The following is a 23213-nucleotide window of genomic DNA, read 5'->3' on the forward strand; positions in this document are numbered from 1 at the left end:
TCCTCCAGTAGCAATCGTGTGAATGTGAATAGTTTTGGTATAATATTTGAACCTCCATATTAAGATGACAAGTCTGGATCCCACCATGAGATTCGTTCTCACCTCAAACGAGAAAGTGACTCATAAACATTTATTGCTTCCTATAAAATGTTCTTGCTTGAGGCCCATAATCCTAAACTTGTTTTCATTTGTTCATCTCTAAAGCCAAGTTCTGTGTTTGTAATTTACAATCAATGGAGCTCAGTGTAACCAAAATGTTTCTGCTGTAAATGACTCGAAACTTTGATCAGACAGTGTTTTATTTATTTATTTATTTATTTTCCAGTATATCTCCCACCTTATGTGGTCTGGTGTGTTAATTTCAGCCACTGACAAGTCACCTGAAGCTCAGTTGTTTAGAAAATGCAAACACAATATAGCTTGCACATCTCAGCAGTCAAATGCCTTGATCCAGCAGCCTAGCAAGCGTGCTCTATGACCAGCTCCATGTTGTATTTATTTTTATTGTACTTTTTTTTAAGCCAACTGTGAAAGGGCTAGAACAAATATGATGCAGCTATGTCAGCTGCATGTTTAAGTTATTTATTTTCTGAGGTATTGCTTTTCACCAAGCTATGCAGTAAAAGTAGGATTATTTATTAAGATGAGAATTTCATTGCAAATTGTGTTTTCAGGTCATACATGTCTTTTTTTTTTCATCCTTTGCTGTATATCCTCTCTGTCCCAGCAGCACTGCATGTGGCTCATGAGTGGATGCTTTAACAGTGTGTCCTCCAGTTTAACATGTTGAAGGGTCGGTGATTTCAGAAGAACTTAAAAATAAAATAAAGGCACACTTTGGTACAGTTTCAAATTACAGTTAATTTTATATAGTCTGCAGTAATTGTGCATTTTCCTGGATGCAAATTCCCATTTAACAGAATATACATTCAGGAAGCTCATACTTCACTTTACTGCTCACCATGAAAACAAACTGGTATCCTGTCCCATTACTCATTGCACCGACTGTGTCTCTAATATTCACACAACCTTAAGCTGCAGCATTACAGCATTCATGCTGTGCCACTTTGGTTTGAGAAAATCCTCCACCAATGTATGGCACTGACCGAAATATTTCATACATTTTTTTCTCTGCATTGTCAAGTTGTGTAGTCTTAACAAAATCAATGTGCCACTACCTGTCAGTTACAACTTCTGATCAAACAGAAAACACCTTCAAGCTTTGATTCCCAACTACATTTCCCCACGTGTATTGTTCAAATCTTCTTTTTTTGCAGGTTCCAAACATTTCTAAACACTCACTTTTCTTTACACTGTTAGAGAGGCAGGTCTGATCGGGGAGACAAGCGTCTTATGTGTTGCTGTATTCTGCAGCTGAAATGAACGTGACATGCCACGCTGCAGTCCATCTGCTGCTCCTTTTCCTCCTCCTCTCTGTTGCTGTTTGAACAAGAAACGTGTAATCAATAAAATTCTTGTGTCCCAATCTGAGGCACATTCAGTTATAGCGCAGCATCCTTTAGTCCACCAGTCTTCAGTCTGTCAGTAGGAAAACAGAATAGAGGATTAAAAGAAAAAACATACCTTGCTACAATGACTGTATCAGAGAAAGAAAGTAAAATCAGATTAACATATCTTATAATCTGAGTAGAAACTCTTTGGAAACAATTTGTAACTTCTTTCCAGAAATAAATGTTCATATTGGTCAACTTTCACCCGTCTTACCTGAGTGCTTTTTTTGGCTCTGATTTTGTGTCTACCACAAAATAATTTGAAGTTGGAGAAATTTAATATAACAATTTAATGTCCCATAATCAGATAACTGCAGTGTGATGAAGGGAGCTTGTGAATATGTTAGCTTCAATTAAATTGTCTTTTTTTCTTGCTTCAATAATTTAAACAAATGTTATTCATACACTGACAGCTATAAATTCATTAAATCAGTTTCATGTTGAGTCTTCTAATCAATAAATCCTTAGCAACTAGGACTATTGTGTAATATCTATAGCAGGCCAGTAATATTTCTGAATAACAAAAGTATCAAAACAGGGTGATGAAAACCTTCAGGAGAAAAGTGATGGTTGTTGAATGTAAAACCTACAGTGTAGTCGGTGAGAATTCAGAATGCCGTGGCTTCCCAATGAAACCTTTATTTTCATTTTTTAAGACTTCTTCAATCCCAAACAAACGACATACGTTTTCACAGTATTATATTTGTTTTACTTTCTCATGAAGACGTTTCATGCTATTTGTACTAAATATGTTTTACGTCATGGTTTCCGTTTTGATCATTTAAATGTAACGCGCATGCGTCTCTCCTACTGCACCTCCAGCTTGCCGTAGAAAAGCGAAAGTTGTCTGAATGAGTATGTCATATGTGAAGCTGGTAACTATTGTAAATTTTATTCACTATTTTAGTCATTCCATACAATCTAAACCTAATGTATGTGGTTCTCATTCAGTGGAAAAACGTTTGTAATACGAACCTACACGATAGACCGCTGCTAATTTAGTCACCATCTGAACCTAGCATGTTGCTAGCTAAAGCCGCTAGCACAGGTCACTAAGGAGCCGTTCAGATTAAAACCGTTGATGTGTCGTTGCCGTGGTGTAATTGGTCTGAGTTGGTTATTACACAATGTGACTGTCATCGCGAATGTGTTAATCGCTTTACTTCACCACTAAGCGATGTGTTTGTGTATGTCCTGCCGGTTTTCCGCCAGGCGTCGCTGTGTGCTGCTGCTCCTGGTCTGGCGGGCCTGATGAGTGCCTCGGTGTTGGCAGCCAGTGAGGGGAAGAAGAAAAGCACGCAGCCCGTCCTGAGCATCGATGAGGTGGGGACAATATGAACTAGCGTGTTGGGCATGAAATTTGAGTCATTCTGCAATAGAGGGGTTTCCCCCTTTAATTGAGTTTTTGTTTATCCTCCCGAGTTTTACACATTCACTTATTTCTTTACGGATGAAGCCTTGTTTTTCTACATGTTTCACACTTAATGGCTCGTGGTTCTAAAGGGGTTAGGGACCCCTGGGCTTCACCTGTAAAATCCCAATGAAAAAGTGAACCCACAAAAAAAGACAGTAAATAGTTACCACTATGCATAGAGCAATAAGACACAAAACAACAACAGAGACAAAATGACTGTAATGTAAAACAGAGTCGTGACACGGCTGAAAGGTCACAAAACAACTAAAAAGAGTTACAAAAAACCACAAAGAAACACAAACTGAACAGAATAACCACAGAGGGCTGATCATAAAACATGCAGAAGCTACATTCAGTTTCTTTGCAGCACAGCTCTGAACAATCACCCAGAAAACTTGATCTGCACTCATACGTGGTTGTTTGATTCATCACATCACTTTGCTGTTTGTTTCAGCTGCCTTCTCTGTACACCACCCCTGAATCAAAGCTTCGGTATGTGGAGCCGGAGGCTGGCCAGCTGGAGCAAAGTATCGCATCTCTGAGGAAATGGGCTGAGCCATATACGAACCAGTGTCAGGTGTGTTGCTTAATCTGGGGCTGAAGCAAGATCTGGGTTTTGCTTTTACCTCCCAAATTTCAGATGGGATTCTGTCTGAATAATACTCATAACGTCTTTGGGATTTCTGAACCACATCAAACTCTCCTAAAACAAATATTTCCAAAAAGACTTATAAGATATGAGCTAACCACTCATCAGAGAGCTTAAGTGCTCTGAAGATGACTGAAAGTAGTAAGTATTCATTTAGATAAACTTTAAGGGGCAAAACGTGAAACTGTTTCACTACAAGGCTTGGTGTTGTGTATTGCCTGCAGGTCGAAACAAAATATGTCATGAGCCACACCTTCCTCCACTGCCTCCCCCAAACTCACCTCGTCTGTAAACAAATATGCAAACTGCAAACACACTGAACAAAACAATGTCACCATTTTGTGGGAAATGTTGAAGTAACTTTGTTTATGTTGTTACTTTCATGTCCAGAGGGGTATTGCACGAAACCAAGATAAGCGATTAAGCCGGGATATGTTGGTTATCCTGGCTGAATTTAGCCCTAAGTCGGTTGCATGAAAGCAGCTCAAACTAATCCCGGCCAAGTTACTGTGGTGATTTATCCGCTGCAGCTAGCCTGCTCCAGACCAGGCTAACTGCTCAGGCTAAGATTAATCCTAGCGACTACCTGCATGTCCAACGTCAATTCTATGACGAATTAATGTGTTTTACAGCATGTCCATGGTCTTCCTAAGTATGGCGCGTCATTTTAATCATCCAGTATTAAAATATTACATATACAGTCACTGTACATTTAATCCAAATCTGTTCGTAATCGCAACAGCTTTTTTATATGGATTCGAGTTGTAGTAGTATTATTCTATTCTATTCTACAGTCATTTAGCAGACGCTTTTATCCAAAGCGACTTACATTTGAGAGTAAGAACAACACAAGCATGAATTCAAACAAGATGGGACGTCATCATTAAGTGTTAGTCAGACCGCTTTTGAGTCCAGTTAGACCCAGGTGCTGTCGTGTAGTGCAGTGCATATAATTTTTTTTTTTTTTTTTTTGTCATTTTATTTAAATACAGGATCACGATTTCATCACACAATATCAACTTGGTCATAAGTGCATGATTTCATCAGGCCAAGTGTTATATTGCTATGCTAATGAAGACTGCTCGTCAAATTGCTGTCAGAGGTTTTATAAATATGTGTTTTATTGCATTAATTGATATTACAAAACACAGCGGATGAGGTTACAAAGGTGTATTCAAAGAAATCCGTGACGAGGGCAATGTAGAATATTCAGGTCCAACTCCCCTTCACCTGTTCCCTCTTCATAATGGCTTGCCCTTTTTCTGAGGATGTGCTGGACGAGGAAGCCCGCATCCTCAGAAGAGCATTCAGACTTGAACGAGTCTTCAGGGACAGGTCACATCCCCTGGCCTTTGGAGATGACTATGTCATTGAGAGATACAGATTTTCGGTTACTGGATTTCCAGCAGTTTTCTGAGTGTCCGGCGTTTAATCTCAAGATCCAGCTCCATTCCTTGGAGCTTGCTCTTTTTGAGTCAGCTTTTAACATCTGCCAGCTCTCTCTCTCTCTCCAGGTGCCCTGAATAAAGCGTTCTGACAGTTTGTGAGGTCTGTAAAGGAAATGTCAGTTAGCACAGCAGGATTTGTGCATAACGTAGATTTACTTTAGCCAATACTCACAATGTTACCAGGCCGCTTAGGAGACTGTGTAGCATCCGGATCCTGCTACACATTTTCTATTAGCACCACATAACTGACTTCATATCCTTCATGGAATAAATAAGCAGGCCAATCCCATAAAACTGACATGCCTCAAGCCTTCTGGACTCCACTGACACAGTCTCCTCATCTGCAGATGTGCATTCTGCAGCTGCAGATGTGCCTTCCTCCTGCCGTATACATGCAGCGAGAGGACTCGGATTAAGATTTCACAGAACATACCAAGCCTGTGATTTCGAGACACTGTACTAACCGGATCATCTTCTGGTGGCTCCAAAAGTGTAATTGTGTTCCCAGACACTGCAAGGTTATCCAAAGTCAGACACTATATTATATTTGATTGTGTTCCATGTGCAGTAGAATTGCAGTACTTTGTGTACCTTGTATGAAGCGGACAGTTTCTGTGGCTGGGACAGAGTCAGTTATTGTCCCTCCCTGGATCCCCTCCATTACTGGCCTCCCTTTATTTAAATGGAGGCCAGTTCCTCTGCTGGAGTCACATCCTGGCTTGGTGGGCCGCCCCCTGTGCCAGTTCTATAGGCCTTTTTTTAACTGCTACAATCATACAGACATTGAACATGTCAGCAGACACCTCATCTATTCACCTCATTTGTTCACGGTTATCTACTTTGGAGTCACTTACCAGCCTGCAAAATGTTCTTATATTTAATTTTTACTTGCTGCCAGGTCCTTTTATGGCCAGACAGGTTTGTCCTTTATGAAGGACAGAAAGATAAAATAGATAAAAACGTTACATGAGGAAAATAGATTAAATGACACATTGTGGATGATTGTTTGCACCTAATCATACTCTACATTTCCTGAGTAACATGCACCTGCTTGTCACTCTTAAAGTATACAACAGTTAGTGGATTTGAAAAGTAATCCTTTAATTGTAGCCTAATTATGACAGTTCCAGTGGAGCACTGTTTATTAATTGTACAGTTTTTGACTACTTACGCATTGAGCCGGTCGGCTATTGTCTGCCAGGCTCTCTCGCGTTCTTTACTTATGGCATTGGTTTTGCCTTTTTTCCTTATAATATCCTTAACTTCGTCAGAGAACTCCGTCAGGAGCTGTTGTTCAGCGGCCGTGACGTAGGACGCGCGACTTTTATCCATTTCCCCATCGGTGATTCTGTGAGCGATCGCGAGGTCTGCTTCAGTATGCCGTGCACACGCACTTATCCCAACTATCTTCACCTGGCTTAACCTAGCCGCACTTTCTCATCCTGGCTCAGCAAACGTGCAACCAATTAAGCCAGGATAGGCCGCGCAAGCTAGGTCAAGCTGGGCTTGTTTAATTATCCTGGATTTCTTTATTCTGGTTTCGTGCAATACCCCTCTGGTCGTCTGCAGATTAATGTTTCGTTCTGTTTGAAGCCATTTTGTTTTGAAATTATGAGCTGCCATTGCTCGCTTGGTCCAGCCTTTTCTAGGGGGGGGGGGGGGGTCTGAAGGCTCCTAGAGGAGGGAGGAGGCGGTGATTCATGTGAATGCACATACACGCTCGGCCAGACCGGCTGGTAAACACAGAGCTGGAGATCACCACAGAGAGACTGTGTGTGACGTCATGCTATACTCTAGATCAGGGGTGCCCAAGTCCAGTCCTTGAGATCTACTATCCTGGAACTTGATGCAGCCCTTCTCCTATACCGGAATCAAATGGCTTTCATCCACATCTCGTTCAGCTCGGCGGACGTCTGGTAACGAGCCAGTCATTTGATTCAGGTGTGTTGGAGAAGGGTTGCATGTAAAAGTTGCAGGATAGTAGATCTCGAGGACTGGACGTGGGCACCTCTGCTCTAGATGAAATTACACCTCTAGTTTTTCACACGGCCATTTTTTAATTCCTTCAGTCTAGAAATGATGAATTTCCACTTATTGCGCCTTTAAAGTTTGGCTAGAAGTTTGTTTTCCTCCTCACATTCCTGACACCCCGAACAAGGAAGTAAATTTCATTTCTAAAGTATGACTGCATGTTTTTTTTTTCTTGCCTGCAGAAATTTTCACATTATGTCTGAAGGAAAAGATTGGCAACAAGGCTTATTTGATTAATTTTATTAAGACTGTATTTAGGTGTGTTTTTTTCCTGCAGAAATAACTGGATCTTACATGATAGAATATTCATTGTATGCAAGAAAGAATTAACAAATTTTTAATTCTCTGTTTTAAATCTGTGCGAGAAAATCCCAGTTGTTTTTCTAAGTTTGTTAAAATCTTTAAAAAATAAAATATTTGATCAGAAAATTTGACCTGACTGCAATTTCTCGACATGCATTTTGCTTTTCATATTGTTCTTAAGTAGTTAATGAACCAAAAAGACATTTTACAACTTTTTGTTGTTTGTCTTGCTGTAGCAAACAGTCCAGGCAGGTGTGGAGAAAATTGAGGTGAGTCATGATCAGATCTGTGGAAATAAGAGTACTGTTTACTCTGGATCTTACGATGAGAGGAAGTCTAAAACCTTTAAGTGGTCTAATCAATTGTTGTGTAGCAATATGATAAATTTGACAGTTTTTCTTATGTTTCTTTATTTTAATTTTGAACTCTGAATAGAAATGAGGTCTGAATATTTTAAGGCACACAAACATCAAATATTCAACAGTTTAAAATCCTGGATGTGTTTGCAAATTGTTCTAAAAAAAACTAATCAACAAAAAAGGAAAATTAGCTGATGTCAGATGTTGAAAACAGCAATGTTCCCGTATTGACTCCTGTCTTTTTTGTCTCTTTCTGATGATCTTTGGACCACAGCGAGCGTACAGGACGGTAGAGCCCTCCATCAACACGTCAGTAACAGCCGTCACCGGTGAGAAAAGACTTTCGCTCGCTCAGTCTGTGAACAGCTGGTATGACGAGGGCTGGTAGACGTAGCTGCTTGTAGACAGTATTGCTGTATTCTTGTCCACACGCCTGCATCTAAGAATATAACATCAAAATTTTCAGATACAATCCTTTTTTGTACATGTGTGAAACAATGGCATCCTGGAGTAAAGGGAGTACTTAAAGGGACTTATTTTGCCTCCTGTTACTCTAAAATACCTTTTAGTTGTGTTTGTTTGTTTAATCTATCTGCATATATTTCTTCTCCTTTTTCCTTTTTTTAAATAAATTTTAGCCTTCTGAGGGCAGATGTTTTAGATAATTGATTTGTTTGGTCAGTGAAATTTGAAATAAATCCTAGTTGAGAAAAAGCCAAATTTGTCCTATTAAAAGATCAAAAGTTACTTCCTGAAGTCTATTTCCAACTTTTTTACTCCACTAATCAATTTGTCTGCTGCCTAACCAGGTCCACGTCTTGTTTAATGATTATTAAAATTACCAGACTTTCTTTGCATCGTATTCAGCTTGTTGTGATTTATTACCAAAGAAAACTGTGAATCCAGACATGTAAGAAACACGTAAGAAATGCACAGTATTTATATATAAAAAAAGAATTTATTGAAAGCTTCCTAGCAAAGCAAAAGTGGTGCAAACAAATTCAAGGCCAGGATAGCTGCTTTGGCACAAAGAAAGGGAAAACACAAAAAAATGTCAATGACATAGGGCAGGGTGGTAGTCGTTCTCAGTCCGTTAGAGGAGGACACCCCTCGCAGTTTTAGCCTGTTGCAGCAAAACTAAAGGGACCTTTAAGGGTCAGCTCCAACAATAAGCTTTATCAATAAGAAAACTTTTAAGCCTGGTTTTTAGTCCAGTTTCAATTCTTCCTCTTGACTCTTTTCTCCTGGTATAAAGGAGAAGCTGTTATCTAACCATCCAGGTGGCCCTTAGTACTTTAGTTAAAAGGTTACTCATCTGCTACTCCATGACCGCAAAGGAAGCGAGCCAGCTAACCTCCTCACTGTAGTACTGGAAGTCAAACTTAATGCCTTCCAGACTAATTACATGGTTGTTTCAGATGTTTAAGTCCAAACACAATAAGTCTGGATTGTTTTGAATTAAACAGCAAAAAGCATTCAGTCCTGAAAGCCCTAAAACCTTTATGACCTGCTTCAAGTCTAATCAACTCATCAGGTTTTATGGATGAGTTCATTTGAGTGTCATCTGCGTAATCCTAAGAGCTTGAAAAACACCAACTGGATGACTTTTTTGGTTATTGAAAATGCTTCTTCAATTTCAGTTAGCCGGATTTTACGTGTAAAAGAAATGTTCACACAGGTGTAACGGACTCACCTGACCATTGTGTGGGTCATTCAACTCACTGTTACCTGTGAGTTGTTTACCTGGCTGCACACATCTGTTTTAGTTATAAAGTCCAATGTGTGAATGGTTGTGAAACCACCTGGGGAGGAGAGCGAAGACTGCGTTGTAGGTGCTGGGAACGGAAATCCAGAGGCCACCTTCTTGGCTCAAAGATGTGTCTTTCCAGTTTGGCATAGCTGTCATTGCTCAGCAGCGTCCAGAGGATGAGAAACAGCATTTCACACCTTTTTCCTTGTGGACACGTCATGTTACAGCTGAGGTTCGCTTCACGCTCTGCGTCACATGCCAGCAAGTCACCAACTGGATATTAACACACTGTTAGCGTGAATGCACACCGTGGCTTATTCATCAAAGAAACTTAGAGGACATCATCAGAGGAAAAGTGAGAGAAAGAGATAAGGCCAGAGTCACCATGAGATACACAAAAAGGCCAGAAAAAGCAGCAAAATATCGTGCAAGGAGCTTGAACCATCAAACATTTGACACTTATTTTCACAGTGAATTAGAGTTGGTAAAAATTAATCTTAACTTTAATGGCTTCACTGCTGAGAATAGCAGATAGTTAATGTCAGCAATTCCTTCACTAAGGAAACATGATGGCTTTGTTAGTACTGGCCATGCTTTAGGTCTTTTTCAACATTACACACTAATAAAATCAACATTTAAATGTGACTCTCTGCTCTTCATCTTCAGATACATACCAGTTCCTCAGCGATCCTCCTCCTGACCTCTACCCCAGCGTGGCAGTGGTGGGGTTCTCTGGCTTCCTGGGACTTTATTTAGCTAAAGGTAACAAGCAATTTTTAAAGAACTAATCCAGCTGCAGACAACATGTGAGAAAACAGATACTTGAAAGATGTTTTGTACTCCTGGTTGTTCCAGATTAAGATGGTGAATTCAAAGCTCTGTAAAACATAAAAAATGCTAGAATTGTAATAATTTTCTGCGTGAAATGTGTTGTATTTATAGTTGCTTTGTGACCAGTCTGCCTCAGTCTGACAGTATTACTGCTCATGTGGTTGTTTATTGTTCTGCAGATTTTAATGGTAATAATGTGACAATGTCGACAAATGTAGATTCAAAACAAACAAGAGGCGAGATCTGCCTCTAACTATCTAAACGCTGTTTAAATATTTGTATCTGCAGATTGTTTTTAATTTATCCTGATGAAAAATAATTGAGTTTTGCACTTTGAATGGAGCCGGCCAATAAAACCTGGATGTCAAACAGCTGCTGTCAGTCTTTGAGATTAGATAAGCAGCCAGTCAGTCGTGTGATAAGATGATGAAGAACGGAGCAGAGGTCACGTCCTTTTTGAGCTCTTCTTGACTTTGAACTGTGAAACTTGTTTTTGTTTCTGTCTCAGGCTCCAGGATGAAGCGGCTGGTGTTTCCAGTTGGACTCATGGCTCTGAGCGCCTCCATGTTTTACCCTCAGCAGGCTGCGACCTTGTTAAAGGTGTGTCTTCATTTAGTAGATGACAGCAGACTGACTGTGTGGACGAGGCTTTTAACAGCACCACATCTCATCAGCACACCTGCGAAGTAGAACTGGAGCCTGGGAGACTGGGGGGGTCCAGTCTGCCTCCCCAGCCAACTCTGGCCAGATTTTCTCTGGTTCGAAGTTGGTTTCGATTCTTAAGGGCTGCATTTCTATTCGGTTTTGAACTCTGACGAGTTTTAAAATAAGTACTGCTCTACTTTCCACTGATAACTGGTTTTGGCTGACTTTGTTTTAAGCTGGTTTTCATGAATTTGTTTTTTTTTTTTTTTTTTAATTCTGCACCAGTATAGTTTTCACTGGTTTTGGACACAGGTTGCTATTGTTAAGTTGGTTTGGACTGGAGTTAATAACGTGGTTGGGACTTGTTTTTTACACCAGTTTTGGGCTGGTTTTTAGCTTTAACTTTTTTTCTTGTGAAGTCCCTCTGGCTTTATTCTGGTTTCAGACCTTTTTGGTAAAATTTTCAACTTAACTGGGGACCTGTTGTTGGACTGGTAATAAACTTTTGGAATTTGTTTTGGATCTGGTCAGTTTTGTAATTAGTTTGAAACCAAATTTGGACCGTTTAAGGTTAGCCTTTTTTTCTTCTAACTTGGTCTGTGGCTTTAAACTAATTTTCAGTGATTACTGAATTTCGTACCTTCTATAGAGAACTACGGAGGTGGTTTAAAGTAACACTACATAAGTTTCCAACCTTAAAACTCTGTTTCTGACTTGATTTCATGGCTCGCTGACATTTATTATTTACAATCTTGGAGCTGTCATTGTCCTGCAGCTTCCCAAGGCTGAGAAACAGCGCTTCAGTGTTTTTTCTAACCCCGAGCATCACCTAACAGCTGCTTCACTTTACAGCACCGTGTCACACACCAGCAACTGGATATCACCGCACAGCCGTTTTGAACACACACCGTGGCTGATTTATTAAAAATAGATTAAAAAGCAAGAGGACATTATCTGAGAAGCTGAGGAAAGCAGAGTTAAAGTGGCAAAACAAGAGATAAGACAACTCGTGTAGACCTGACTTTAACTGGCTGGAAAGAGTCGAGGTTGGACACAGGACGGATGTCGAGTTCGTCATCAGTGCCAAAGCATGAAAATCTGCCAAAGTTCAGTAGTGAGAATGATCTGATTTTAGTCCATCTCTAATACCCATATAACATTATCTCTGATAATGTTTACTTTGATGCTACTAACCCTAACTTGTTTTTTATCTCATTCTGACCAGTGTTTCCATCTTCCTGCTGTTCAGATATGTTTCCACGTTGACCTGAGGCTAATATGAGCAGGAAGCAGCCCGTGTTTTGCAAATGATGTGAATGTGTTTTTGTTTTCTTAACATTTCATTTTTTCTGTGTGGAGGTAAATAACACTTAACTGTTATAACGAGACAAAAATATTGAAAAATATCCTCAGGACTTATCTAACACAAACAGCTGAAACCTCCTGATTAGTTATTCTAGTTCTTAAAATGGTGTGGATTTTTATTTTTTATTTTTATTGCAGTAACCTTTGTGAGATTTTTGGAGGTCTCAGACACAAAGATGCTCTGTTCTAGTTATTTTCTTCAATGTAGGAAGCAGTTTTTGTTGCACAAACACAAACTCTGTGAGCTGGAACTTTCTGGCTCTTTTATTGCCTACCAGTGGAAACATTAATTTGATGGAGATAAAAACTCAAAATTGTGTTTAATCTGTCTCTTCCCAACACTGGCATGTACTCAGGAAACAGCTGCTAGTTCATGCTATTTTTATTTTAGATACAAATTAGCTCTTTTGGGGCATAATGATTTCCTTGTTGGTGGGTATTTAGCTGAGAATTACAGAGGAAAATCACACCCTGACCTTATAAACTGTATTTATGGAGCTATGACCTCCAAAGGGATGAGAACTTTCCAGGGATCAGTTATCGCTGGTTGTGTGCGTTTGATCTGTGACTGGCTTCCTTTTTAGGAAAGGGCTGTGCTTCCATGCAGGAAGCCCGGGTTGTGAATTGTTTCTACTTTCCACTCATGCTTGGGTCATTTTATTCACTGTATTTCCGTTGTGCAAACACAGACACAGACACTTGAAAACAGGGTGGGGCGTTAATTTAAGAACATGTGAGCTGGCCAGATACAGGTCAAACAATCCCTTTGAAGCAGATTAAAGCAATTTTTATCTTGGGTCTTGCGTCTGTAATTGACCACCTCGGTCTTTTCTTACATTCATCTTTTCTGGAAGTGATGCTTTCCTGTTTGCTTTAAAATGGAAATCATCATGAAAGTGTCAAAATCCCAAATTTTACAGCTCCTACAAGGTGTTTTCTGTAGCTGATGTTTCTTGTTTCCACCAGATGAGTCGGGATTCTGCGTACGGGTGGTCTCAGCAGGGCCGTGTTGCCATGGAGACTCTGTGGAAAGAGCCACCCTTTAGCAAGAAGAAGGTGGGTTTGTTTCTGATGGCACTGTTCTTGTACTTGAATGAATGCTTTTCTTAACTCATTTGGCCTCTGTGTCTTAGTCTGCGGAGCCTGAGGCAAAGGAGCGAACAGAAAGTACCAACACGAGCAGCTGAAGGCGCACCTGCATCCAGTCACGCTAAGACCTGTACCTGTTAATCAGCTCCTAGCACACACACCTCCAGAGCTGCAGACTGAGACACGTCAGGTTGTTTTACATCAACAAACTGCATGATTAAGTTATACCGCCGGAGTTTGTAAACCTGCTTCTACTTGAATCATTCCTGATAACAGCCTCTTCCAATGAGCAGGTTAGGCAATCCTATTTCATCTTTCTTATTTTCCAGTTGTTCATGTCACAGCTTGAATCTGCTTCTTCCTGAAGGCGACCCACCTCTCCTCTGTCTTACTTTGATGACGTCAGTCCTTCCAGTCTTTTTTTCAGCCGCTGTCACCTTCTGCTAAACTGGTCATATTTCATATTTTATTATAAACAAGTCACAAGTAGCTCTTTTTTCTTTGTAGGAAACGGAATATTTTGGGGTTTTGGAAACAAGGTGAAGACGTGAAGGTTGTTTTTTTTAATGCACCAATAACGGGTAGATGAATAAATGTCTAAAACATGGACTTTAAAGAAGTTCTGAGCACATTTTTCTGAACACATTCCTCAACCCACATCATGTTCTTCCATCCGGTGGGGCTTGATACTGGATGGTGACCATCGTCATTGTGGTATGACATCAGATTTCTATTCACAGATGTGTTGTAATCTTCTACTAATTTTTTAGGTGACTCAGTCCTACTATGCTGATTTTAACTATAGAAAACTCTAAAAATACTAATGCATACATTATTAGTTCTACGTTTTTGAGGCTATTTCAGTGATTTATTAAAATACTTTAAAAACCATTTAGTCCAACATTGAAATAACAAGAATATTTTTATTTATTACAAACACACCTCTTTCATTGTGAGTTAAGTTCTGATGGGACAGCAGGAGCTGATTGTGAAGTCAGCTGCTGTTGAAATGTAAGGCATGCAGGTTGCGTTTATAGATCACAGCTTTTATTAGCAACAGATCAGACTTGACTGATCACAATGTCACGTCAGCGTTGTGTAATTCTTAAAATACAAATACAGCTGGTTTGGTTGGACGACTCCTCTAAATAAAGTTTTGTCAAATGCAGAAATTTAGCATTAATAAACATACAATCTCACAACAGCTGCATGTTGCTGTAAAATTAACATCTAATATATTCAGAGATTTTTTTTATTTTTTAGTGATCCATGTCGGCATAGCTTCTGGATTATTCTAGTTGTTGGATCTCAGTACAAGTATGAAGTAGTGACTTGAACACAGCTCATTATTACTGTAGCTGGTACTACAAAGCTAGTCAATAAGACCAAACCCTGCAGTTTATCAGAAAAAGACTAAATTAGTTTCTTTGACCACAGAAAGCTTCTTTCTGTCTGCTTGTTTCAGTTAATCACGCTCTGCGTTGTACGGGTGACTGTAGAAGCATCAGGCGGCATAAACATCAGCTTCATGTTTGATCTGCACCGCTGCTTTTTCTCGGTGCAGATCTAAACTGATATCTGAGTATTCAGGTCACATTGTGTTCCTGGTGTTCCTGCTACGCTACGTTATAGAGCCAAATAATGTCTGCATTCATCGAAATCATGAATTAACTGTTTGTTCACGTCCATAATGCTCTGTACATACATGTGTCATTAAATCTGCTCTTTTACATTTACAATACAGTTACTTGTGTCTAATGTAAAATAAAGACTGGGGAATATTCTTCTACAAATACCTTATTAATAAATACAGTAAAAATGTTTAAGTGGTATGTTAAAATATATTTTTTTTAAAAAGGATTGATGGATTAATAAAGGTAGACCAACAGATTCTGGTCATTTCTTAGGTTATAGCCTTACAATTGAAATATAAACCTTATTTTTCCTGACAATAGCTTTAGATCAAAGGTTAAATTTGTATCCAGAATTGGGCGTCCTCCTCGGACACCATAATGCAGCATTGTGCAGGGGCTGAACTCTTTTCTTTAGATTTAGTTTCCAAGCAGATGTTTTAAAGTGGTTAGAGTAATAAATCTCAAGGCTTTGTGAAATTGTGCTATGGTGAAGATTTTAAATCATCAAAAGGGCACTATACTAAAGAGATAACCAGTGTTGTGTCGAGATATAGACAACTTATCTAAGAACAAGTTTTAAATGGAATTTTAGGCGCTTTGTCACAAAGATGATTTATATAAAAAATGCTGAACGCAACAGTTTCACAGCCAAAACTTAGAAAGCTGGGCGGTGTGTCCCCAAAAGCTCTTCAGAAGAAGAGCAGCATCTAAAAGTCATGCCCTTGAAAAATAGGAATAGATTCAGCAAAGACATGACGCAGGACCTGAGAGATGCATCTGGACCTCCAGCTGATCCCTCTACTGTTCACTGAAGCCTCATCAGAAATGGTCTCCATGGCTGGAAGGCTGTCAAGAAGCCGTGGTTACAGAAGGGAAATGTGAAAGAGCTGAGGTATGCCAAGCACTGAGTCACATATTAACCATATAGATTGAGAGTAGGTGAGGTTTGTTCTCCACCTGTTGTTTTATAAGATTCACACACACAAAACATCCATAAAGGAAAAGGTATCGCCTGATGGGCAGTGGGGAGTTTGTGTCCTGTTGTTAAGGGACAACCCGCTTCAGTGCTGCATAAAGTGCACTGCTGTGTGTTGATACGACTCCAGATGTAAACTCTGTCAGGGTCTTTGTGCTATACGTTCCTGATTGGTGTCATTTCCTTTTTTCCTTGGTCTCTGCCTGGTTTTGGTTTATCTACGAGTCACAGAGGTCATGTTTCTGCAGACAGAATGGAAAACATGTTATTAGACTGATTTTATGTGTTTTCCTCCACTATTACGAAGCCCCTGAGTCAGTGCTGATTAGAAGCGTTTGTCAGCTCGGAACAAGTTTTACACAAAGTTTTTAAGAAGCCAAATCAGCTGATCCATGACATGCATCAGCCAAAATAAAACTTTGTTCAGGTTTATGAGCACAACACGTTTCTAAAATTAAAGACATTGCTACGTGAGCGGTTTTTGTTCCTCTTCAAATACTTGGAAGTTTTTTACATTGGCAGCATGAAGACTAGTTCTCTGAGGAACAAAGGAAATGGGAGGACAGCCTGCTGTCATCCTCATATGGAAGCAGAAAAACAGCTGGCTCATAGTGGCAGGAACAAATGACAGAAGATAAAAAATAAAGCTAGACGGGAAAACGGTACAGAGGAAGGTTAGAAAGTGAGGGGAGACTTTTCATATGCCTCATTGTCACAGCCAAACATTTTCCATTTAATGCCCGTGAATTTGAGAAAACAACCATCAGAGGCTGTTCAAAATCTATCAACACCCCACATCCTGCACGGGAAAAACCCTGTGTGTTACCAGGTTAGTGCATTTTAATTGATGACACAGAGTAGAGCCATTTTATAGAGAAACCTATTATGTCAGAATTTTTATGGTTTATTTTTAAAGAAACTTAATCTAAACATATTTAATCAATGATTTTCTTAGTGTACTAACAGAATTCTATTAGCTATCTTTTCTCCAAAGATATCTCCAAGTAATCTTGTTATAAAAAGGAGAATGACGGGCTATAAGCTCTGCAGCTTTTGCGTCTTTATATAACCACATAGACCAGACAGTTAAAACTGTGGATCATATACCACCCCTTTAAATACTGCATGCTACACAATGTGAGTCAAACTTATCCTTAAGCCACCTCTATCCAATCGTTTATCCAGATTACATCCTTGGGGATGATTATCATCTGCACTTTTCTTTTTTTTTTAACTATTATTATACAAAGCCTGTTACATAAGTTAGTATTTTCCTGCATCAAATGAAAAATGGAATTAAAAGACACTTTTAGCAGTTTGTGAATGAAACATTTGATTTGACTTTCAGGTTTATGGGGATTGCACTCACTCAGCTAAATGAGTGTTTCATTTGGTGAATGCCTGACCAGACACACAGTTAATAATTAATTTTAACACGAAACACCTCCATGTCAGATCGGTCGTTAAAAATATATGTTTCACAGCAAACTGTAGTTGACCTGACTGGAATCATTGACATTGACCTGCTCATTTCCCCATGCACTGCTATTTTTATTATTGCTTGACATTTTTATGGTGCAGTTTGGTTCTGGAAAGATCTTTTGATATGATAAGAACTAGAAAGTACACCACAGTTCCACCTTTTACATGGAGGTCAGGTTAAGTACACGTTACTGTGGGGCCTTACTCTTCATTATGAGTCCAAAAGAGCTTTACAACAATATCTGTTAACTCTTTACGATATAACCACGGAGGGTTTAGGATGAGATCAGAGTATGAAATTAAAATAAAGTGAGAAAAGTCCTTCATCTTCATTAGCTAGAATAATTTTATATTCAACCCAGCTGCACATTTCTGCTGAATGCATCCTTGTTTCTTTAACATTTATTATCCTGTCTTACTGTATAAATTTAAGAAGTATTTCATTTAACTAAGTAAAGTGGATAACTATGAGCTGTCTTCTCCATTATTCCTAAATAAACCCAATAAGGGTACTGTAGGTTGCATAACGCAGGTTCCCATAATTGTGTATTTAAGAGCAAAATTATGAGAAACACATTTTACACTCAACAGCGTAGCAAGCTAGTTGGGCATTTAGTTTTAGTTTTCTGGGTTAATCTTAGCTGCTATGTTTAATTGCAAAATTTTGTGAGAAAGCTTTTTCATTTGTAATGTGTTGATGCAAAATAGGATTTAAAAAAATACAGTTCAGAGAAATGATAAATGGAGACATTTAGGATTGCTGTGTTAACTAAACAAGCTAATAGTAGCTTGCAGCTAATGGTACTAGCTAGCTAATACTAGGTTGGATATTCATTCATTTCTATGCTGCTTGGTCCACTAACCAAAGATACACCCACAATAGTTTATTAATCCAGGTTTCCCGCAAAACAGTAGTTGCACAACACAAATGAGTGTCTAATTATTTAAACTTGTCAACTAGAAAACTAGGAGGTGTTTGTAGTATACCTTGTTTTAAAAGGAAAAATAAACTTTACTGTTTGAGTTACAACTTTTATAAACGTGCACAGACGGGCTGCATGTTACCTGTGAGTCATATTTAGGTTAAAGTAGACAACAGCTAAACAAAGTCTGTTTCCAAAGTCAAGATATTTTTAACTGAATTTGAGGCCTACATCGACAATTTGACGTGTAGAGATATTATCAATCAAATCAGATTAAAATCTGAGTTAACAGATAAAAAAAAATTATCACTCAGTGCCAAATGTAGGAGACCATGAAAATTTTTATTCCTCTTGTGCTAAAAATACTAGTTAATAAAAGATAAGATAAACATCACTTAGAGTGACACAATAGTTGAGTGTGATTAACATGCAGAATCATATTACTGTAATACACATTTCTCCGTTTAGAAGCTGAACTTTAAGCGATCAGCCTTCATCTGAATGCAGAACAGCTGAGCAGTCTGGTCGGACTCTTGGGTTCTCTGCTGTGCTTTGCTGAACCTCTAGTCATTCCTCAGAGTGAGTGGCCATCTTGACGAGGCTGTCCTTGTCGAACCTGAAGAGCCTCCAGCCCTCCTCCTGAGACAGGTCCTCAGCCCCGCGCCGCTTGTAGAACTGAACAGACGGTTCATTGTTCTCCGCCACCACGAACATCATGCCGGTGCAGCGTGTCTTCACCGCCAGCTGGACGAGGAATGAGAATTAAAGAAGGATTAATATAGTCATTTATTTACATTTCCCATAATGCAACTGAGCAGCTGACAAAAAGGTCTCGGAAAGGTTCCGGGAACTGATTCTTGATGCTGCCTGAAACTTTTGGTAAAATAAACAAATACTCACATCACTGAGGTGTCGCAGGATCTCCGAACCCATTCCCAGGCCTGAGCACATCGGAAAAAAAGGAATGTGTTATTTAGGAAGTTTCAGAAAACCAGTGAAATGATGAAGACCAGATGTTGTTTTTACCTCTGTACTTGTCCATCACATAGAAGTCCTCCAGGTAGAGCTGTTTGCCAACCCAGGGGTCGTAAGTGAAGTAGTACATGGCAAAACCCACCACGTTCAGATCTGTAGTGAGATGGGGGTCAGATCAGGTTAAGCGTGAAAAGGCTATTTTCAGTGACAACCCACAGATAATCACGCGGTAAAATAAATATATACTTTGTACCGTATAAAACGGTAAATATATTTGAATTGTTTGTATGTGTGTATGATTATATCTATATGTAGAAATAACATACAAAAATGTACTGGGCATACAGGTCTGTCCTTGTGCCTTTTTAAATTTAGTGTTCAGACTTAAATATTTAAACTTGATGCATGTGTCAAGTATTTGGCCGGAGGTAAAGTATGTACTCGTCGATTGTTTTCCCCCACCTTAAATAGTTTTACTTCTTCCTGCTGCGAAGCAGTTACGTGGAAACCACCCTCCGGGCTTTGAAGCTAAAACTAATTTTACACAATGTATACATTACAAAAAGAATCTACATCTGCAGCTGAACCGCAAACAAAACCTGTACAGCCGGCTGTACTTGGGATGAAACCAGTAAAAAACAGGAAGTACGCCCTGTGATGCACGTAGGCAGCCTGTCTCTGCAGATGGTGGAAGAACTGCTGCAGTCTGTTTCGCAACAAGTCTTCATGAGCACACAAAACTAGTGAATTCCATTTCTCAGATTACAGAAGGAGAAGTAGATTGCTTTCATCTCTGTAAGTGTACATTTAGTCATATAGGAGGAGCTGAAATGTTTCATACCGTCACTGCTGCTCTCTTCTTGGATTTCAGCGATGATGCAATGGTAAAAAGGGGTGTCACCGAATCCATCCTCAAGGAGATCTAGAAGCAAGCACAATGTTTTGATCAACCACAAGAGTATAGTACAGATGTTTTTTGTTTACATCTGGGTGAGCGCGATGTAAACTCACCTTTTTCAGTCAGCATGACCTGGTGCTCCATCGCTTCATATTTTGCAAGTTCCTGGAAAATAACAGTATGTTTTGAGTTGAAAAGATTTCTTAAATGGTCCTTACAGAAAAAAATAAACAAATAATGTTATTCTTGATGTTTACAGGGGAAATAATATCTTATAAATCCCCTAATAAACATTTGAACTCAGTGGCTATAACTATGGCATACTAGTTATAATTCCTTTATTGACTTATTTATGGCAAAATAAAAATTCCTCATAGGTGGAATCATTGAGTTTTTGTTTTGTTTTTTACAATGAATAAACCGTTTTTGTCACAGTGGAGAAAAATTACTCTTTGCTGCCATTATTATCATAAAGGACAATTAAATAACTGATCTATTATGTTTAAATACTGCTTGTTATCTATTACACATTGGCTGACCATGACTTGTGTACACAAGAATGTGTTAAATTATTCGTAAAATAATCTGTTGTTACCTCTCAAATTTGGCGATTCTTTCTTTTTCTGTGTATTTTACCTTGCAAAATATCTGTTAACGTTCCCCTCCCATTTTGGTTCAAGTAAGTAAGTAGAGTTTGTAGACACAGGTGTGCTATGTCAAATCTGTTATTTATGTCAGGACAGTAGTTATACAACTGTAATTAAACTACATCAGGGTCAGCCGTGATAAGAACATAAGCTCGACTACAGACAGACCATATTTGGAGAAGTGGAAGCCAAAGCGGTTTTGAGCAGTATGTCGGTAAACAAAGGCCGCCGGCTGACTTCATACCCGGACTTCCCGGACCCTCCCCGTCCCCCCCCCCCCCAATTTATCATTATTACACCTTTAACACGATCCACATTTATCTGTTGCAGCCATCAAAACTAGTGTAACCATTTTCTAGCCAAAAGGATTAATACAACAAATTCCCAACGAGTACAAAATATATTTCTCAAAAACAGCGTCTTTTCTGTTGTTGCAAGCTTACCTTCACCAATCGTAATATATCGGGGACGTCCTTGGGTTCAGCTTTTCGTAATTTAAACACCATTTTCTTCTTTTACTCTTTTTTCCTTTCGTGAGAAGTCCTCTGTATGTGAACTGGAAGATAAGATGTTTCTTCATTCAGAGTGGCTTTTCTCCCACAGTCAGCCTCTGGTAAGGACGCGTTTGTCTAGAAAAGAACATTCAGCAGGATCTGCCCTCGGCTGGGTCGCTGCCTTTCAACTGTCCTGCTTTGTTTATACCACGGCTTATATACCCAACTCGTTGTCCAACGCTATTGGCCAACACACGCAGCTCTCAGATTTCTGACCAATCAGCGACAGGAAGCGGCTCTGTTTATTTAATCCTATCAGCACACGAGAAGATATCACATGACTAGTTTGTTTTCGATGGTGAACACGGAAAGGAAAGTTTTTCTATTTAAAATAAAAATGTTTAAAAGCAATCCATTATAAAATTAAAAAAAGTGTCGAAAAATAACGTGTTTCATAAAATCTTTGCAAATTTGGTGTCTCTTTGGTGATGATGATGAACATGTAAAATAAGTTTTTCTTAGTGGTTTGTAAACTGCTCAAGATTACTTGACTAATCTGAGAGAATTGTAAAGTAACTGTTACTACATATGTAGCTACACATCTAGAATCTTCCATTGTTTACCCAAAACCACATAGTTGAGTTGGACTGTACACTCCTCTCATTCACGAGTAGCATTGATAAATGATAAAACAATCCCTCCCCGTACAGGGAAAGGTAGAAGACCTGATAGTGCTTCCAATTTGGAACATGACATCCAGACTGAAAATGGTCCAAAATAAGCCCCAGCAAAGCCCCTCTTTTGGTGTCTCCACTCATATATCTCTGAGGTATTGTAATTATTCTATTTACACCTATTTATTCCTTACAGTTTTTATTTGATCTCTTTGTAGTTATTTGGAGTTTTTGTTTTTTACCCATATTACATGTCTCTCTTCTCTTAATTTGGTGAGTTTGACAGTCTGAATTTCTAGGTAATGGTTAATGGAGAAGTATTTGCCTCCACTTATCTGCATGTTTTCAGTACATTTCATCACTAGAGGGGTTGTCCTCTGAAAAAAAAACAACAAAAAAACAGTTTATCCAGTTCTGCTGGTTTGATGGCCCAACAATTTGGAGACGCTTTGTTGACACTCAAAATTTCAGAAAGCTCACAGTTGGATTTAAAATTAGTTTATATATTAAATTGCTTTTCAGGACATTTCAAACTTAAAAATAAAATTAAATATACCAACAAAACATAGTTTTGTTACTGGGATATATACCAGTATAGGTGAGGTATGGGTTATGGCAGATGTTTTCTAAATCTGGGACAAATAAACTTTATTCCATATTTCTGGTAAGTTTTGTTTGATTCATGGATGAGCAAACAATGACAAAATATTGTTTAAACACAAACACACTTAGCAAATGAGAAAAGATGACCCCAACCCTGGTCCTCAAGGCCCATTATCCTACAGGTGTTAGATGTTTCCATGCTGCAATACACCTGATTCAAATTAAATGAGCTCTGCACAAGTTTACTAGTGATCAATTAATTTGAGTCAGGTGTGGTGAAGCAGGGCAACATTGAAAGTCTTCAGGACAACAGGCCTTGAGGACCAGAGTTGGGGATCCCTGGTATGAAGCATTTATTAAAACAACAACTTTCCTTGCCTTTTTGACTCTAATTGTTGCTTAGTGGGAGCAGTGGCTACTGAAACTTTTTATTTGGATACCTGACAGTTATGTAAGCCACAGCACAGATTGTCTGTTAGAATAAATGTGAACTGAACTGAATTTCTCCAGAG

At 39.0% G+C, this 23213-nt stretch overlaps 2 protein-coding genes across 2 annotated transcripts; one reads left to right on the forward strand and one right to left on the reverse strand.

Moving 5' to 3' along the window:
* Positions 1-2313: 2313 nt before the first annotated feature.
* apoob (apolipoprotein O, b) lies at positions 2314-13798 on the forward strand. Its single transcript, XM_041967694.1, has 9 exons — positions 2314-2386; positions 2724-2834; positions 3380-3502; positions 7593-7625; positions 7990-8044; positions 10132-10227; positions 10805-10896; positions 13273-13362; positions 13440-13798. Exons 1-9 carry the CDS (start codon positions 2363-2365, stop codon positions 13491-13493), a joined length of 678 nt encoding a protein of 225 aa, XP_041823628.1. The 5' UTR covers positions 2314-2362; the 3' UTR covers positions 13494-13798.
* Positions 13799-18733: 4935 nt separating this feature from the next.
* Positions 18734-21618, reverse strand: LOC121628595 (diamine acetyltransferase 1-like). The gene is made up of 6 exons (XM_041967695.1): positions 21374-21618; positions 20397-20448; positions 20227-20307; positions 19437-19538; positions 19311-19351; positions 18734-19154 (listed from the first exon to the last, which is right to left on the reverse strand). Exons 1-6 carry the CDS (start codon positions 21434-21436, stop codon positions 18978-18980), a joined length of 516 nt encoding a protein of 171 aa, XP_041823629.1. The 5' UTR covers positions 21437-21618; the 3' UTR covers positions 18734-18977.
* Between the last annotated feature and the right edge of the window lie 1595 nt (positions 21619-23213).

Source organism: Melanotaenia boesemani, chromosome 18, assembly GCF_017639745.1.
Source record: "Melanotaenia boesemani isolate fMelBoe1 chromosome 18, fMelBoe1.pri, whole genome shotgun sequence".
Classification (NCBI taxonomy): domain Eukaryota; kingdom Metazoa; phylum Chordata; class Actinopteri; order Atheriniformes; family Melanotaeniidae; genus Melanotaenia; species Melanotaenia boesemani.

Coding starts and splice junctions, on each gene's coding strand:
- apoob (XM_041967694.1), top strand. CDS start 2,363: ATGAGTATGTCATATGTGAAGCTG. Junction 2,387..2,723: donor GTATGTCATATGTGAAGCTG/GTAACTATTGTA, acceptor GTTTTCCGCCAG/GCGTCGCTGTGTGCTGCTGC. Junction 8,045..10,131: donor GTCAGTAACAGCCGTCACCG/GTGAGAAAAGAC, acceptor CTTCATCTTCAG/ATACATACCAGTTCCTCAGC.
- LOC121628595 (XM_041967695.1), bottom strand. CDS start 21,436: ATGGTGTTTAAATTACGAAAAGCTGAACCCAAGGACGTCCCCGATATA. Junction 20,449..21,373: donor ATATATTACGATTGGTGAAG/GTAAGCTTGCAA, acceptor GTTATTTTCCAG/GAACTTGCAAAATATGAAGC. Junction 19,539..20,226: donor AGAAGAGAGCAGCAGTGACG/GTATGAAACATT, acceptor ATCTCACTACAG/ATCTGAACGTGGTGGGTTTT.